This window comes from Paroedura picta, chromosome 14, assembly GCF_049243985.1.
Source record: "Paroedura picta isolate Pp20150507F chromosome 14, Ppicta_v3.0, whole genome shotgun sequence".
Taxonomy (NCBI): domain Eukaryota; kingdom Metazoa; phylum Chordata; class Lepidosauria; order Squamata; family Gekkonidae; genus Paroedura; species Paroedura picta.
In genome coordinates this window covers 21,067,704-21,086,953 of record NC_135382.1, presented here as the reverse complement: position 1 = coordinate 21,086,953, position 19,250 = coordinate 21,067,704, and the positions used below count along the sequence as shown (strand labels likewise).

The following is a 19,250-nucleotide window of genomic DNA, read 5'->3' as shown; positions in this document are numbered from 1 at the left end:
GGAACATCTCTTGCCTTGAAAACCCAGCAAGGGTCACCATAAGTCAGTGGTGAGTCATAAAACAGACCCAAAGGGTCATGCCACGAAAGGTTATCAAATCATCCAGGTCTGCTAGAGCAAAACCACAAAGATGACCAGGATTGGCCAAGTGAGAGGAATTGGATTCTTGGCCATTTGGATACCTGTTGCCTCCTGCCGTATGTAGGTCAGCGGGAATGACAGACGTTTAACAGAGGCCCATAAGCATTTCTAAGCCGTTTTTCCTTTCTCGCTTCTTCTTTTTCCTCTCTTACGGAAGGACTTTAATCTTTTATATGAAGAAGCCAAGTACTACCAGCTGCAGCCGATGATCAAGGAACTGGAGCGGTGGAAACAAGAGAAGGAACAAAGGAAGCATTTTCAGCCCTGTGACTGCTTGGTCGTAAGGGTGACGCCAGATCTCGGGGAGAGGATCGCGCTGAGCGGAGAGAAAGCGCTCATCGAAGAGATCTTCCCGGAGACGGGCGACGTGATGTGCAATTCCGTCAACGCTGGCTGGAACCAGGACCCCACCCACGTCATTAGGTTTCCTTTGAACGGATACTGTCGGTTGAATTCCGTGCAGGTAATGGGGTGCTTTTTTTTTATTATTACTATTCCCAGGCATTTACAACTTGCTTTTATTTCACGTTTGGCTGTATGCAAATGACTCCCTTCTGCCCAATTACCTCTGTCTGGTGCTTAAACTGCAAGGAGACATTTTCTGCCTAGTGAGATGGCGGTACTGGGAGGGGGGCTGTTTTTCCCCTTTCACTCTAAGCGGGTTGGGGGGGGTGGGAGTACATTCAGATTTTGTGTACGTTAGCGCCATGCTGATCTCATAATGTTGTTAGGCTGACAAATGCTAATTTTTTCATCAACGCCATACCCCGCAGCTCTTTGTTCCCTTCGAAATTGCCCCCAGGAAGAAAAAGAGCAGGAAAACTACAAAAAACAAAACAAAAAAAAGGCACCCTTCTCTATGCCACTTTATAGAAAATGCAACAATGTGTAAATGCATAATTTATATCCCACTCATAATTAAATGATAGAGCCTGCGGGATGGACTTTAAAAAAAATGATCCTGCGGTTTTTTTTTTTCTTTTTCCAAGAGGATGTTCTATAAAAATTGCCCAGAGTATTTTAAACAAAAATGTGTTCCACTTTATACTCAAAGGGGTTTTATGGGGTTGGCAGGGTTTGGTTTGGGCCTTTTTCTTTAAGGCTTTAAAATTAAACATATGAAACGAAGGAAGATAACCAGGCGGAGATGAGATGCAGGAAGAAGCAAGAGATGTCTGTTTGCCCTTTGGGGAAATTGCTGTTCCCAACGAGTTTTCCCACAGGAGAGACAGCAAGAGCCCTGGAGGGTCACCCCACAGAAGGCCTTGGTGCTGAGTTGCCTCGGCAGCCATTTGCTAATTAGCGGGGACCAAAGCAGCTTGGATTTTTGGGTCACGTGGCCAGTGCAGCTGGAAGCCTGGCTGCCAGGTATTGCCCACCTTGGGCCATGTGACAGACGGCTGGAAACTTTCACCTCTTGAGAAGGAGGCAGTGACATCCTTGGCTAGAACAGCTATGGGAGGGGCAGAGTTAGAAATCAAAGAGGAGCCAGGAGCAAAAGAAGCACGTGAAGCCACTGGGGAAGAGGTCCTACTTTGGACCACCTCTGCCTGAAGAAGTCTTCTCTGTAATGCAGGAAGTTCACCTCCAGACTCTTAGGGAAGATGGTTGGGTCAGGTGGTTGAAGCATGAAGTCCTTCCCTTTATAAGGGGGCCCCCAAGGTGGAGTCTGGCCAAGCAGTAATATCAGGGCTCTCTCAGCCTCACCCATCTCACAGGGTGTCTGTTGTGGGGAGTGGAAAGGGAAGGCGATTGTAAGCCGCTTTGAGACTCCTTCAGGCAGAGAAAAGTGGCATACAAGAACCAAATCTTCTTCTTCTTCAGTAATATCAGGGCTCTCTCAGTCTCACCCACCTCACAGGGTGTCTGTTGTGGGGAGCAGAAAGGGGAGGTGATTGTAAGCTGAGATTCCTTCAGATAAAGAAAAGTGGCGTATAACAACCAACTCGTCTTCTGGAATCCATGACAAATCTGGTGGTTCCAGGTGTGCTGAACGTCTGCTCTCACCTCTCTGGAAATTTAGAGAACAATCTCTTGGTGACAAAACATAGATTGCAAAAGTTAAGTACTTCGCAGTCACGTGCCAAAGTCGCACTGAAGTGAACTGAATCTCTGAAATTCACTCTCAGACTTACCTGAGAAGGACAGGTGTGTTGAGTGAGGCCGTTGCCATAGAGATTGGCTGGAATATTTCAAGTTTCTGAATTACAAGTTGTATTTGTTAAGAGTCTGTGTGGAAAAGACCCTAAAAGAACAAGGACGGTCACCGCAGGTGTGAAGGGAAGTCTCCCGTTTCTCTCCCACCACCACCCCACCCCCCATGCAATTATTTGAAGCTGATTCTTGTATCTGCCAACCAAGGGCTATGATGCAAGAGCCCTTATGTGCTCGGGAAAACTCTGTTCACCAAACCAGAGCACCTCAGCCAGGGGAATCGGTCTGTGGGATCCACTCCGTTGAGTGGAAAATGGAACGAAGAATTGTACTCTGAGAGCTGGCACTATTCCTAATGCACTCAAAAGCTCACGCCTTGAATAAATCTTTGTTGGTCTTAAAGGTGCCACTAGACTCTGATTTTGTTGTGCTACTTCAGACCAACAGGGCTACCCATTTGAATCTGAGAGCTGGGTTCAGGCCCCAGTTTCTCAATCACAGGGCTCATTAGCTGTGTAATCCTCAGCAGGGTTACACCTTTCTAAAACCATGGACTTTTATGGGCTTAAAAGGGTGCAGCTCTGCATAGGATGGCCCTGCTGATGACTCCATGAGACGGGTGAGTTGTAAAGTGATCTCCCCCTCGGGCATGTCGACAGTCTAAGATGGGATGATCCTGCGGATGTTTTCCAGAGCTTCTTGAAAGGCGAGGTACAGAAGCAGCCAAAAAGAAAACCCTTAATATTTTTCAGGCCGTTTCACATACCTGTTCCCAGGACCTACCACAAAGAAAAAGCTGTGGATTTTTGCACTGCTCAGATCGTTTCATTATGACCGTGGTGGTTAATTTCACTGGGGGGAAAAATGTAAAAGGAATTCATCCCAGGCAAAGGGTTGCTCCTGCTTAGGGGACTTGCCCTGTCATATAACCAACCAGTGCTTTTGTGCCATGTCCGAGGGAAATTGCAACATGCTCTAAAGTTGTACAATTGAATATCAGTTGGGGAATCTTCTGCAGGACTCGCATGCTCTTTGCCACACTTTCCCCACGCCCACGCTCCATCTGTGCCACAGAAGCAGATGTGGGGACCAAATCTGAATGCACCTCCTGCTCCTCTGTCTGCAGCAGGGTGCATGCAAAGAAACCAGCGTGGCTCTTTCCTGCAGCAAGGACTTGTTCTTGACAACATTTACCAAGCCTTCATTTCCCACCCACCCCTCCAAACTGGAGGGAACAGTGTGCTTGTGGTTGCCATGAGAGCAGGGCAGAGTAACGGACAGCTCCATTCAGAAATGAGGGGCAAGAGGTCATTGCTTTGTGGAAGAGCCGGCTTCCGACAGTTGAGTTATTAGAGAGCACCCAAGGCATGACGACACTCTTCCGGATTGAGCGTGTTGGGCAGGGGGTCTGGGAAGCACAAGTCATGACGGAAGAACTCGGTAGAGGGATTGAGCACTATTGGAAGTGCATTAAGAGATAAGTGCGAGAGAGACAAAAGCTGGACAGGGGTAAATGGCATTTGCAAGGTAGTCCGCATGCAAGAAACCTGGTTCAGGGTGGACCTGAGTCAGGCCACAGGTTGTCCAGCAGAGGAGCAGGAGGTAGGAAGCCTGGGAGCTCAGGGAATGTAAGCCCTTGAGCTCAAGATTAGGTGGACCTGATTAGGCAGGGATGAACCTACTGAGGTTCAACCTCACTTGGAGTACAGTTTTGGGCACCCCAGTTGAAGAGGGATGTTGACAAACTGAAACGTGTCCAGAGGAGGGCAACAGAGATGGTGATGGGTTTGGAGACCAAGACGTATGAAGAAAGGCTGGGGGAGCTTGGCCTGTTTAGCCTGGAGAGGAGACGACTGAGAGGGGATCTGATAACCATCTTCAAGTATTTAAAAGGGTGCCATATGGAGGATGGAGCAGAATTGTTCTCTCTTGCCCCAGAGAGACAGACCAGAACGAATGGGATGAAATTAATGCAAAAGAAATTCTGTCTAAACATCCAGAAGAAGTTCCTGACAGTTAGAGCGGTTTCTCAGTGGAACAGGCTTTCTCGGGAGGTGGCGGGTTCTCCATCTTTGGACATTTTTAAAAAGAGGCTGGAGAGCCATCTGACGGAGAGGCTGATTCTGTGAAGGTTCAAGGGGGTGGCAGGTTACAGTAGACGAGCGATTGGGATGTGAGAGTCCTGCATAGTGCAGGGGGTTGGACTAGATGACCCATGAGGTCCCTTCCAGCTCTATTATTCTATAATTCTATGGTTCTATGAACCAGAAGGCTTTGCAGCCAGGACAAAAGGAGCTAATGAGTTTCTGGGGAAGGGAGTCTTGCTCAGGTGATTGCTCTGCTCCACCTCCAGGAGCACCAAAACAGTTGGAGGTTCCCCAGTCAAAGCCTGGCAGATGCTCTACAGACGGAGTGTGAGGAAGGTGAAAACAATGTAAACTGTCACTGGCTACACTTCGCCATCCATCTTGGGGGTAGTCATGTTAAAGTTACCCATCCCCGTAGCTGGTAGGCATGCCGCAAATTTGGCATCAAACACATTCAGCAAGCAAAGTCTCTAACGCAACTGGAAGTTGATGATCGAAGGTGATCATTGGGTCTTTGGGGTTTGTCACTTAACGGCCTGCCAGTCAGTGTTGTGTGGGGCTTTTGCAAAACTGCACATGCGCAATAAGGCCACAGATCCAATCAGACCGGCAGCCATTAGTGCCGCCAAGGATTATGCAGCTGAACACCAACTGGTAGGATTGTCTATGCAAATACAAAATGTGCACACAGGATTTGTGACTGTCCATTTCAATGGTTGTCTGTCGAGTAGAGCAGCAAGCAGGCGGATTCGGGCTGCGTGAGAATGCGCAGGCGTCAAAGGGTGATTGCACTGTTAGGATACAGTTAAACAAACTGTCAAACTGTCCATTTGAAGAGTTGGTTTTGTTTTCGCAACTGGCTAACAGGATAAGAGCCAGACCAGCAGGCGTTCAGCCGTTTGTGATTCCTGGTCTGATCTGGGTGGCCAGAGATGCCAAGGGGAGGTCAACAGCTGTCATAATCCGCTCAGCCCCATGAAATATCTGCCTGATGCACAAGATTCTGTTCCAACAGCCCATCGAGGACTCTGAACAAAGTAGAAAAACTAGGCAGAAATATCCCTTCCCATTCTTGGCCACCAGTAGGGAGATGATAAAATCAGAGTCCAGTAGAACAAAGATTTATTCAAGGCGTGAGCTTTCAAGTACAGGCACCCTTCGTCAGACTATGATCTTCTTACATGACAGGGAATATATCGCAAAAATCAGTTCTGTTACATCTGTGTCACAACCAGATACAGCCAGTGATAATCCTTTGTCAAAACAGCCAATCAATCCCCTAGAATTCAGTGTACTTTACAAAGAGAAACCAAAGTGTTGCTGGTAGAGAGATCAAAGGCTATCACCTCTCCATATGTTGCTTGCTCCATCCAACTGTGAGGCATTCCTCCCAGGGAATTGCTGGTCACTTCCCAAGGCCAGGGAGTCAAACTCAAAATTCCACTACAATGCCATATCTTACAATCACGTTATCACAAAATACATAGTGAGGAATATGGATAGGGAGATGAATTAAGGATGAGAAGGAAGGTGAGATGGTGGCTCTTTCCAAGGACCTTGCCCTGAACAGGTGAGACAGAGATGAGTAGCTTCCTCCGCTGGACACTCCTCAGCGCCTCACCCCCTCAAGGGGAGGAGCATCCTAATGGACACAGCTGTTCCTGAGCAGCCGCGCCCATCGTCAGCCCCGGCTCCTAGTCCTGACCTCCTGTTCCTCCCCCCAGTGCCAGCCCAGCTTCCTACGCTGGGCTTGGCTGCCGTCTTGCTCCCTACCCAGTTCCAGCGCCAGCTAGGCAGGGTGCCACTTTAGGATTGATTCGGCCTTGGAAAAATTGATGAGTCCTGGTTTCCTTTCTGCCTTTTTTCTTCTTTCCCTCAGCGGTTGGCGAAAGCCTGCAGCCAAGTCCTCCAGGCGCATTCGTAGCTCAGTGAAGCGCTTTGTTCTGCATGCCAGGCTTTAAAAAGATCCTGTCTGCCTGGCTTGTGTGTTTTGATATTGCTGGCTCAGTCGAAGAAAAAGGCCTGATGTGAACGTCAGCCTCTTTCTCGTCGCTTGTGGACTCCTCTCGGGGCTTCTTTGCCGCCTTCTCGGGGAACGGGTGGCCCTGCTTTAAACGTTGGGATTGCACAGCGTCCGGTGATGTCATTGGAGACGGGCTGTGAGATCACGCAAGCCAGGCCAGGCCCGGCGTTGGGCGACGCACAGCAGCTCCTTTGGTGCATCGGTAGAAGGTTGTGGGCGAATCCTCGACTGTTTAATTTATCGCTGCGTCTTTATTGCTTGGGCGAGGTTTCGATTTGGATTTTCCCCCTGAGAGGGTGAAATACCGTCAGCCTTCGCTGCCGACCAGGCAGCCAGAACAAAAGAGCTGGCCCAGAAAGAAGCCCTTCTTTCCCATGGTGAACAAGGAAACATGGAGAATTGCTCCCTCCGTGAGTGGGGAGGCTCACAAGCCTAGGACCAAAGCAGAAATCTGCCAAGAGTTCCATATTTAGACATGACAGGGACCAGACTCACATAGAAACCTTAGGGAAAAGGGGCTTAAGATGTCCCACACACACTCACACACAAACAAACAAGGTACTATTTTCCAGCCTGAAACAGTCCAGGGAGCCATTGTCTCCTCTCTTGGGGAAACTTCCATCCATTGAGAGGTGTAAGTATAAAGGGCAGCTAATGGCTCCCCGAGGACATTTCTGGTGAAGCTTAAGACTCTTCTCCCCGTGGCCAACTACTCCCAACACAGAATGCGTAGCAAAACATCTCACTGCCGGTCTGGTGTGGCCAGTGGTTAGAGTGCTGAACGAGGGCCTGGGAGATCCAGATTCAAATTCCTGCTCTGCCGTGGAAGCTTCCTGGGTGGCCTTGGGGCAATCACACACTCACAGCCTAACCTACCTTGCAGGGTTGACGCGAGGATGAAATGGAAGAGAGGAGAATAACGCAAGCTGCTTTGCGTCCCCACTGAGGAGAAAGACAGGGAATGAATGAAGTAAATAACTAAAGCTCTAGGTAGTTTCTCAGGTTACCTAAAAGGAGAGTTGCAAGAGAATTCAGCCAACAGCTGTTCGCTGGGATAATGAAAGGGAGCAGACGCAGGATGCTGTACCTCGGAATCCCAGGAGCTGGGGGCCGAGCAGTCACGGGGAGGGCTGTGGATTTCATGCCCTACTTGAGAGGCGTCAGGCTGGCTTTCCTTCCCTCCTCTGCGCTGACTCTAAGCCACACTGAAACAGTGACTCCCAAATCACAACAGCCCCTGTTGGGTCCACAGCAGCACATTCCCCTGTCGGCACCCCACTTTCTGCATTCTGGTTCAGGAACAGTCAGTGTGGTATAGTGGTCAGCGTGCTGGACAAGCTTCTGGGAGACCTGGGTTCGAATCCCCACTGTGCCACTTTCCAGGTGGCCTTGAGCTGATCATACATCCCCTCTGCCCAAGCTACCTTTGGCGCAAGGACAAAACGAAGAGTAGAGAATGACGCCAGCTGTTAGGGGTCCCCTCGGAGGAGAACGGCAGGGTATAGATGAAGTCGACGAATGAATAAATCAAGATTGGGTTGGGAAGCTTTTCCTGCACGCTCGTGTTCAGGGGAGCAAAGGGCAACCATTGCAACAAAGAGCTGGCAGACGGGAATAGAGATGTCAATGCACCCTTGTTGGGAAGGAAACGGTGGTTCTTATGGCTGGCTGTGCTTCTAGCAAAACAGAACCTTACGTTGTGGTCCTTCAAGCCTCCTGTTTGCCCATAATACAGCTGGATACATCTTCTGACACCATCCTTTGGCTCATAAGGAGCTAAATGATGGCTCGGATCCTCCACCCCCCCCCCCCCCAAGCTTGGTTATGCTTCCTCCTCCCCCTTCCCTTTCGGTATTCCACTCTGCGTTCCTCCTTTTCCCTCTGGTTCTAACACCAGCGTGCAGAAGTGATCCCAGCCCAGGGCGGAAGTCAGGGGAGTCTTGGCAGCTCCTCGCTGCTTCGAACAGCAAGTTGCCGTGTCCCAAGGCCTGCCGGCGCTCACAGGGCGGAAAGACACTGCCGGAGCAGATCAAAGCTTGGCTCTGCCTTGCCCGTCTTGGGAGCAAGAGGCGGCTAGTGGAGGGCCTGCGCTGCCTGCCAAAACCGTGAGCGGACGGCGGGACCGAAGGCATGTGTGGCTTGGTAGTGCATGGGGGAAAGAGAGGAGAGGGGGAGTTCATAGAAAGGTTTAAAATCTCCTCGGGCAAAATATATCCTCTCTGCCACACGAGATGATACCGTAGGTCCAGGGGGCCAGAACGGCAGCTTCTGGAGAAAGTCAAGAGGGTAGTAAAAAATGTGTGTCAAAGCCAGCAGTGTCGTTCATTGCTTTGGGAAGGGGGGGGCTGTCTCTGCCTTCTCTCTTTGCCACCTGCATTGCAAGTCTCAAAAATCCCGTCCATACCAAAAATCTAGTTTCTCCAGTATTATGTAAAGTGGGAAATGAGGTGAGCAACGGAGTCTTAATCTACTAAGTGACACCTTTGACTGCATGGGCAAACAGCGCAAAGATGTCGGATGAAGTCTCCCCACTGGGTTATTTTTTAGTTCTGCAACTGAACACAGTTTTCATTGTGGTCGGGGGGGAGCACATTCGCTCCCCTAGTGAGAAAGACCTTAGTCTGTTCTATAAGTAGAGTTTTCAAAAGGAACATCAACCACCATCTACGATGGTGCAAAATCCCCTCTGAGTTACCCTTCAAGACATTGGCCAAAGAAAGGGAAATAGTCATGTTCTGCTGCAAGGCTGACTTTAATGAATTGATCTTCAGGTTGCTTATCTGGCTTGGGGCTTCTCTGGTAAATGCCCATGTTGCATGCATACGGGCTAACCACTATGGTATTCTTGGTCACTGCTATGAGATGGCAGGGTTGTAAGGCAGACATTTCCACGGCAACTATTAAGGGGACATTTCAGAGGTATGATGTTCCTTTCCAGACTTGTTGCTTTAGTCTAGAGCGGGGGTAGTCAACCTGTGGTCCTCCAGATGTCAATGGACTACAATTCCCATGAGCCCCTGCCAGCAAATGCCAGGGCTCATGGGAATTGTATTCCATGGACATCTGGAGGACCACAGGTTGACTACCCCTGGTCTAGAGCAGAGGGGGCCAAACAGTGGCTCCCCTGATGTCCATGGACTACAATGATCCCCTGCCAGTGTGGACAGCTGGAGAACCACAGTTTGGCCACCCCTGTTCTAGAAGAACACTGATTTTCAGGACATTTTCAGTAAGTCTCTAAGCTGCTGAGCGCTCCTGTGGTATCAGGCAGGGGAGGACTGGACACAGGAACCCATCCATTCATCCAAAAGAGAAAGAAACCTACCACCGGCTTCTTAATTGCCCTTAAGTTTGCCTCCTTTTTCAGATTTGGGACCATAATTTAGGGCAAGGAAACTCTGCTGAAAACTGGGGGCATTGTGCAAGAATTTGGGGTGCCTGGATCAGTAGAAAACAAAACCCCAGTAGAAAACAAAAACCTCAGCAGATTCCAGCCAGCCTCAATCTGTAGACCCGAATAGGCTTTCTCGACCAGGATTTCGTGAAACTCTGGGCTTTCTTGATGGCTCAGGAAGGGTTTCCCGAATGAGTGGGAGTTAATTAATTTATATATAAAAACATTTATCAGGTGATATAACTATATATGGTCAGCCTGCCCCCGTTTCCCAAAATGGCCAGTGATGGGCCTGGAGGGGTGTGGGAAGGGGAGGAACCTCAGATAGGCATGGACACAGCTATGCCTCCCAACCATATTCTGCATGATCGCGCCACTTCTGAAGAATGTTTCAGGGGTTTCTCAATGGTAAGAAAGTAGAGAATGGCTACCTTAACTAAAGGGAGGTAGATTCAGAGGAGCAAAGGCGAGGTGTGGAACTTTCAAGCCGATTGCGTGAGCCACCCTTGGAAACTGGAGTAAACATTCCCAAATGACAGTGAGCTAGTGGGCTCTTTCTGCTTTTCTTCCCATCTGACATGGCAGATTAATAATGAGTTATGGCCTCATTTTATTATGACGGAAGCCCCAGCGTTGCTTTTCCTTAAGAGGTAGCATCAATATCTCTACCAGCCAGTATTTTACTCAGTAATGTACTGAACTGCCCTGCAGAGTGCTTGTTTGTTTGATTAATATTTGGTTTTTCTACAGAGGTTTGCTGTAAGCAAGACTTTAATCACACTGTAGTCATTTAGGAATAAGTTATAGAATTATCGCTGCATAATATTCTGGGAGATCCTGGAAAGACCAGAATGCATCACACGAGATTGCAGCGAGTTCTTGCGGGTCTTTTTAAAACACCTTTGGACCTTGGGGACCGCAATTTTGGAGAGGCCTTCGCAGAGACAAGAGCTTAGAAAATATGGCCTGACATGAGGAGCAGGAGCATGAAGGAAAACCTCATGTAGGAATGGAAGGAGGCAGCAGAATTCTGAGAAAGCAGAATGAGCTGTACCACTTGAGTCGGGGCAGGGGACGGACAGTCATAGAAGTACTGGCCTGGAAGGGACCTCACAGGTCCCTCGTTCAACCCTTTGCACAACCACTCCCCCAGTGACCCCTGCTGTGTGCCAGAGGAAGGCAAAAAGCCTCCAGAACCCCCAGGGGAGATGAGCCAGGAGATAAATTCCTTCCTGACCCCAAGATGGCAAACAGCATTACCCAGGGCATATAAGAAAGGGTCACCGTAGCCATGCACTGGCTCATCCCTTCCTGGCCCCTCTTTCTCATGACCTATCTAAATCACGGTTTCATGAAACCCTTTCTTGACAGCCCTGGAAGGGTGTCCCAAATGGATGGGTTAATTAATTTTTAATTGTTAAATTTGTTAAATATTTATCTGGTCTTATTTATTCATTTATTTATTTTTATTTGTTATATTTATATGCCACCCTTCCTTCCAGTTTGGGGCAGTTTACATTATAACTCTCTTGCCATATATTAGTACAATAAACATTTAGTATAGAACTTACATAACAGTACAAAAACTTGTGTCAAAGAGTGTAATAAACAACAGTATTCAATGACAACAGTAACAAACAGTGTGATACGACAAAAGAACTCAGTAACAAACAAGTTAGATCTGTCTGCACTGTCGTCTGTTTTCTATTAGTGCAGTTTACGGGGGCTTCTGGTTGGTGTAAGCAGCTTGTTCACTCGTCTAGGCCAGATGCCTGGTGGAAGAGCTCCTTTTTGCAGGCCCTGCAAAATTGTTTTAGCTCAGGCAGGGCCCTGATGTTCTCTGGGGGCTCCTTCCACCAGGTGGGGGTGGGGGCCAAGACTGAGAAAGCCCTGGCTCTAGTCGTTGACAGGTGAGCATCCCTGGGGCCAGGGATCACCATTTTGTTGGTGTTAGAAGACCGTAAAGCTCTTTGGGGGGCATAAGTAGAGAGGCAGTTTCTCAGATATTCAAGGCCCAGACCTTGAAGGTAATTACCAGAACCTTAAGCCTGGTCCGGTAGTCAACTGGTAGCCAGAGCAGCTGTTAGAGTGCAGGCTGAATGGGGGCCCTCCAAGGTGTCCCAGTAAGAATCTTGGCTGCCGTGTTCTGTACCAGTTGAAGTTTCCGAGTCAGGGATAACGGAAGGCCTGCGCAGAGCAAGAACTGAAGAACGGCTCTAACTCTCCAGAGGCTCTTCCTCTTGGCAAGAAGTCCATAGAATCATAGAGTTGGAAGGGGCCATACAGGCCATCTAGTCCAACCCCCTGCTCTACGCATGTTCCACCCATGTGTCCTACTCTGACCTTTTAGGTTGGTGATGGTCATGGTCATTGGTCAGGTTATGACAAAAAAAAAACTCCTTGCAAATAACAAGTTAACCCTGGAGGGTGGGGAGGTCGCCAGCTTTGTCCTTTGCAGGCTATCCTTGTTCTTCAGGGGAGGGGGAGTCTATTCATGTAAGGAAGCCACCACCGCATAACACTAATGCAGTCTGCTGCAGGAATACATCAGGCCACAGGTTTTTAAGCATGAGCTTTTGGTTGAGGCTGGGCTGCATACCGGGCAATAAGATCGGGTCCTCCCCCGTCTTACACAGTCTGGACCACCCAGAGGGGGCCTACCATTGCCCCCAGACTTACATCGAATGGACACAGCCGGGAATAGAAGGCTCAAAGAGACACTGAAGATCTCTTTTAGGGTGACAGGTGTATCATGTGCATAGTATTACTCACTACTAACCATTGGGCCGTGTTTGTTTGCTTCAAATGCAGGTCCTCGAGCGGCTATTTCAGAAGGGATTTAACGTGGCGGCGTCCTGTGGCGGAGGCGTGGATTCCTCTCAGTTCAGTGAATACGTGCTATGTCGCGAGGACAGGAGACCACAGCCCAACACTGCAATCAGGATAAAGCAAGAGCCCCTGGACTAAGGACCCAACCCCCTGCTCCTCCTTTGTAAAAGTAGAAGTGTCCAATAGTCCCCCGTGTGGAGAGAGAGAAAAAAAAAACAAAAGACACTCAAGGATTTGCAAACCAGTATTATGCAGGTGACTTTGGTGTTGCCAATTAGTGGTGTTTTGGAAACTACCTGTCACATCGCCAGCCTTGAACTGCATTTGAACAGAGAGACGCGCGTTCAGACAGAAAAAATCAATTTCTTTTGTTCTTAAATGAGCTCCGCGCTCAGAACTGTTTGTGGGACAGAACTCTCAGCAGGACGGCCACAGCATGGACGAGAGACGATGCTTCAGTGCAAAGCAGACGTTGGCTGGGTTTGTGCAGAGAGACCAATTGGTGTCATTTGAATATGTCTGTTGAAGGAATACATCTGCCAACTCTCTGGAGGACAGGCCCCCTCCTCCCTTGGTGGCATTAAGGACATGGTTAAGGAAGATGGTGGTGTGTTGAGTGTCTCCCCCTTCATGGAATGCCACACCTTCGTCTGATAAGGCATACTTTTACACCTCCATTCCTTTCCCCCTTGTGTGGTTTCATTTGCTTATTGTTTCAAATGGCTTATTTTTCCATACATTGTTTGTGTGCGGAAGCCACCCTAAACAGGGACCAGTTCTCTGACCTATCTGGTACCGAATTATTTCCCAACGGGTGCCCCTTTTGAGATCCGTGGAGATTGCACAGCCGTGATAGCATTTCATGCGTTGCTCCCAAAACCTCAGTAAGGATTTTGCAGATTTTGGGGAACTCCAGCAAAAGTTCTAGTAAGGCTATGTCACACTAAACAGGCCCTGCCAAGTTAACGTCATGGTGTTTTTAAACTCATCTCCAGGTTTTAAGGGTTTTGATCACTGGGGGAAAAATTAGACCGCAAAGGAAGGTTATGCGCTCCTGGAACACACCAAGAGTTCATGTGGTCTGGCGTCTGGTTCTTCATTGTGATCAATCAGATATCCCTGAAAGGCTACCAGCAGTGCATGGAGGCCATATCTCACCAGTACCCCTGCCCTTCGGAACTCGTGTTCAAAGTATTACTTAATTTGCAAAGTATCAAGACGTGTTCAAGTATTACTGCGGGGGAAGGATATGGCATTATGCATGAGAGCTGTTAACGGACCTCCACTAATTAGTTCAGTCCCTTTTTAAACCAGCAGAGCTAGTGGCCAGCACTACCTCCTGTGGCCATGAATTCCATAGGTTAATAGTGCATCACATGACATCTTTTTCTCTCCTGGATCTCTTGCCCTCCCACAGATAGGGCATGTGAGTTCCATGATGCCATTCTTCATTTAACCCCAGCGGGTTCACATTCCTTTGAAGTGATCACAATCCCTGCCTGGACCAGGTTATTGGCTTGCAGGTTTATGTTTCTGGACCTTGTAGAATCAAAGCCATGTCCTGAAAGGCTGGTAGTTTCAGGTACCCCATCGTTTGGGGCTCTTGGTATTCCTCAAGTTTCCCACAGCTCGGGAGTAACTACATTTCAGCTTGCAGGTGCAGAGGCATAAAAGGGCAGGTCATTCAAAAATGGTGTTTTCCTGGTGGGGACATTGGAGAAGCTTTGTTATCAGGACACAGCAGTTTGCAGCTGCTTCTGTTCTACGTTGACAGATCGGTGCTGTGAAAGAATTGCATGAGTCCCCCATGGGAAAACATTATTTGGGGTTAATTGACCATTAACTTAAAACAGAAAATGGACCTTGGGATTGGAGCAACCAGAAATCTAGGATCCCATTCACAGATCCTGCTGGGAAGTATCACCAAGTTCTAGTAGCTAATGAGGTCGCCCTGCCTTTGACTGCCAGACCTATCAGAAGCTGCCCTCAGAACATGTTCTTTCATAAACCTTGAGCAAAGCAAACGTCCCTTCTGCATCAGTGTATCTGTCATGGTCCTCCCACCCTGTTCCGGACAGAGTCTTGCAGACGGCAATGAAAATTTGGTGTGAAATATCCCTACCTGCCCACATGCAGAGAGAGCGTTCCCAGGATCTCCTGGAGAACGAGAACGACCATTACACCAGCTTAAATAGACGCTGCTGATTCAAAGCATTCTGAAGGAAAGGCAAACCCTGAACATGAAATTATTCATTCTCTACCCGAAGGAGGCTCAAAGCGGCCTTCCCTTCCCTCTCCCCATAACAGACACCCTGTGGGGTGGGTGAGGCCGAGAGAGCCCTGAGATTACTGCTTGGTCAAAACAGCTTTATCAGTGCTGTGGCAAGCCCAAGGTCACCCAGCTGGCTGCATGTGACGAAGCAAGGAATCAAACCCAGCTTGCCACATTAGAAGCCGCTGCTCTCAACTACTGCCCCATGCTGCCCATTCCCTTGTGAGTATCAACCCTACTAGACTGGACACCATGATTGAACTCCTAAGATGGAAGCTTGTTTGTTTGAGCAGGGGAACGATTATCATTTCTTATCTAGCACCTTATTTGCCAATGGCTGAAAAAAGCGACATATAAGAACTAACTCTTCTTCTTCAGTAATATCAGAGCTCTCTCAGCCTCACCTCCCTCACAGGGTGTCTGTTGTGGGGAGAGGAAAGGGAAGGCAATTGTAAGCCACTTTGAGACTCCTTCGGGTAGAGAAAAGCTACATACAAGAACTAACTCTTCTTCTTCTTCAGTAATATCAGGGCTCTCTCAGCCTCAGCTCCCTCACAGGGTATCTGTTGTGGGGAGACGAAAGGGAAGGCGATTGTAAGCCACTTTGAGACTTCTTTGGGCAATGCAAAGCAGAGTATAAAAACCAGCTCTTCTTCCTCTCCATTTTTATGTTGTTCAGCAGAGCTTGTGGAATCTGTATAGCTCTGCAGCAGAGAGATTTCCAGGCTTTTGTGAAATGTTGGCCCGAGGGCTGCCTGCTTGAACAAACAGCCCCTGTAGTTACCTCTCTCACAAAACAGTAGATGACCTTGGCTATCTTCATGCTACAAAAAGAGTTCCCCAGTAATTTTATCAAGTCCCAGTGGTTTATGAGGACATAGGTTCAGTATGGAGAGAGTTGGCAACCCTGGCATGGCATTCAAATCTTAATGCCGCAGTTGAAATTTGAGTCTTCAGTCCCCATCGGTCTCTGCCACAACAACAAATCTTTCCCAAAGCTACCAGGCCTACGTTACCAATGTAGAACAATTACTGCACCAGGAGCCGAATCGGCTGCCTTCAAATACAATTAGTTAACCTCCTTTCCACTTTTATGGCGCTCTAAATAAAATGGTCCTGAGGTCACTTTTGTATGTAAGATACCTGTTGAATTGTATTGTACTGTTATACGTTTAAGATTGTACCTCCTTCTGCCCTGATGTTACAAAACCCAAAATCATGCATACGTGTTTATGGACATTTCATTCCCATGTTTCATCCCAAAGGCACTCTCGTAAAGGCAACAGTCATTTATATGGGAATCTTGTTACTTAGTACATTCCTCAGGAATGTTCGGGATTCAGCCTTGGCTGTTTTCCGGGGCTCAATTCACCAGGAAATCCTCCTGCAGAGACAGAGTCTTCAGAACTGTGTCTTTGAAAGCATCTTCTCCCCTGGTTCTAGGACTCCATACTTGATGGGTGGTTCTTTTTGCTCTTTTTGTTAGGGTCATCCGCCAGATGAAGCAACCCTACTTAATTCATTGTACAGTTTTAGTTGAATTGACTATTAACGCAGGAAAGAACCTGCTTGTTTTGGTTTTTTAAATTTATTTTCATTTCAGAAGATTCACTCATGCTGTACTCTGACTGGGATAGCCCAATCTTATCCAATCTCCTCAGCTAAGCAGGGTTGGCTTTGGTTGGGAGACCTCCAAGGTGGCTACATAGAGGCAGGCCACATCAAATTACTTCTGAATGTCTCTCGCCTTGAAAACCTACAAAGCCACCATCAGTCAGTTGCAATTTAGCAACACATTTAACCATCTTAAAAGAGGTATTCCCACACTTGGGGGGGGTGCCTCTTCTAAAACAGCGGCTGCTCTCGGCAGCTGTAGTTTTTAGAGCGTTGTCTATATGCTGCTTGACTGATTAGAAGTGAATTGAAAGATTTCAGATCGATTAAGACCAGTTAACTTTCTACAGGTTGTAGCCCTAAAAAGTATGATCAGATTCTTCAGTCGCAATTTGACACAGTCTGTCCGATCTGTGATGGTCTTTGGATGTGCAGGACTGGCCCAGAAGAGGTTTCTGCTGACCTCGTGGCCCTTTAAGTGCATGGAGGGGCCTTTAACTCTCTTGACTAGAGGTCAGAAAAAGTGAAAAGCCTACAGAAGCTGCACAGTCATGTCCATTCCACGTACAAACTTTCTAATGTTCTGTGTTCAGGTTTATTAAAAAATACTCATAACTGTTATTTAATATTTTATGGCAATCTTAGATCTGGTCTCAAAACATTCATAGGTCCTAGTTATTGCTGAGATGGATGCATTGTCCATTTGAGCATCGAAATGTGCATGAGTCTGGGCATTTCAGATTAAGGTGGGTAGCTGCATTTGTATTCAGTAGCAGAAAAGGTCAGGAGTTCTGTTGCACCTTAAAGAGGAACAAAATCTGTGGTAGGGTTTGAGCTTTCGTCTGCTGCAAATTTTGTTCGTCTTCAAGGTGCTACTGACCTGTTCTTTTCTGCCATTTTAGGCTAGTTCATTTTATTTTGGGGAGCTGAACAGCCAAATGATAAGAAGGATCGGCATTGTTTATCATTCCAGTCATGAATGCCGTGGTTCTGTTTGGGGAGGGGGGATGAGAAGAAGCCATGAAAAGAAAAGGATTTTGGAGTTACAGTCAAGCTCACAATACAGGTTCACAGGATGGAACTAAGTTCTGAGTGACGCTGACCTACCCAAAACTCAGCTTCATTTGCAATGCCAGCCTAAATGGAGCTCTATCCTTCTAAGCTCACTGACTTCAGCCATCCTCAGAAGTTGCTACAGAGGCACGTTCAACCTGTGTACAGTGCACCCTTGATGGCTCTTTACATGTGTGTTAAGTCAGGTTACATTCAACTAATGTAATTGAATCCAGGTTCTATTAGTACAGAAAATGTCTATTGGCTCTGTCTTTAAAAAACAGGTGTATGCACATACATGCAGGCTGTACAAACATTCACCTAACGTTTGAACCGGGGAATGGACTTAGAAGGATATAACTTTGCTCAGATTGCCCCAGAATGTATTTATATACAAGTAAAATCATTTGGATATTTGGCAGGACATATTACTCAGGTCCTTCAGGAACATGAGTACATGTTTTTCCCAGAAGTCTGAGACTTCAGTCTTGAAAATACCTGGAAGTAAACACCACTGAATCAAGTGAACATCCCTTGGAATAAACACCTGAACAGTGGATCTACAGCCGATTATAGTGCTCAACATGATTAATACACATATCAATAAAAGTTACATGATGCATCCCCATATGCACAAACTTATTTGTGTAAAATGCCCCTTTAAAAGTGGCCAAAAGCCTTTTGAGTTTTCTCAGAAGGCCATTTTAAACCTTAAAGGTTTGAGGCTTGTTCAGCCTCTCCCTCCCTCCCCCCTCCCCGCTTTTCAGTTTGGGGAACCCAATTGTTCTTAAGATAGCCCATAAATTAGTTTCAGGACTTATTCTGCAGTTTGACAAGGTGGTACCATAAAAGGTTCCAGGCTGCACCAAAGTGGATGGAAAGTTTGAGCCATGACATCACAAAACAGCAGCCAAACAAGCAGGACATGTGGAAACAATCACTTTTCCTGAGGAGAAACCAGCTTCCTTAAAGGAAAACTTATGTGAAGCCATGTTCTTCCCCTTAAGAGCATTTGGAACTCCAAAACTGAAACTTTGACAATTTTATATTTTTACATATACACACTCCTATCTTAGAACAGCAATATCTGTGTCAGCTGTCTCAGCTCTCTTACTTCCCTCCTCTTTGAACTGTGTGAAAAAAGAGATGAGGAAAAGGCAACCATTTCTCACAAAGCTGGTGCTCTGACATTAAATGTGGACAGTTCGACAAGAAGCCAAGTTTAATTTGTGTTTGACTGGACCAAGGGGGTTGGGGAAGAGGCTGTGGCTGAATGGTAGGCAGTATGAAGGCCCAGATTAATTCTTCAGTATCTTCGACTGAGCAATCCAACCCACGTAGCTGAAAATATTGCTCATTCCCTGTACATACTGCTGTGCAACTCAGATGGTCTCTGCTGGTAGCTATTATTTAAAGGAGTGCCCATGAGACATCATGTGATGCAAAAGGTGTGGTCCAGGATCCTTTGCAACCATGTTGTAAAGGATACTGTGATGCATCTCTCTGCTCATACACAACAATACCACCACTCTCTAGCATTATGTTCTTTTAAGGCAAGGAAAAGAAGAAAGGGAACCATTGGCAGAGGGAGGGGAGACTATGGACAAATTTCTTCTTCAGCCTGAAATGTTGAGAAGGAATTGGTTGTATGAACAGCATCCAAGTTTGTGGACAGCCTTACAA

The 19,250-nt window shown here is 47.4% G+C and overlaps 1 protein-coding gene across 6 annotated transcripts in view; it reads left to right on the top strand.

Moving 5' to 3' along the window:
- The window catches only part of KCTD15 (potassium channel tetramerization domain containing 15), a 387,504-nt gene extending 371,466 nt beyond the window's left edge, over positions 1–16,038 (top strand). For all 6 annotated transcript variants that reach the window (XM_077309658.1, XM_077309662.1, XM_077309661.1 and 3 more), the window contains 2 exons: positions 299–604; positions 12,611–16,038. In XM_077309658.1, coding sequence (XP_077165773.1) covers positions 299–604; positions 12,611–12,766 — 462 coding nt within the window. In that variant the 3' untranslated portion in view covers positions 12,767–16,038. The remainder of the gene's footprint in view (positions 1–298; positions 605–12,610) is intronic.
- Positions 16,039–19,250: the final 3,212 nt, after the last annotated feature.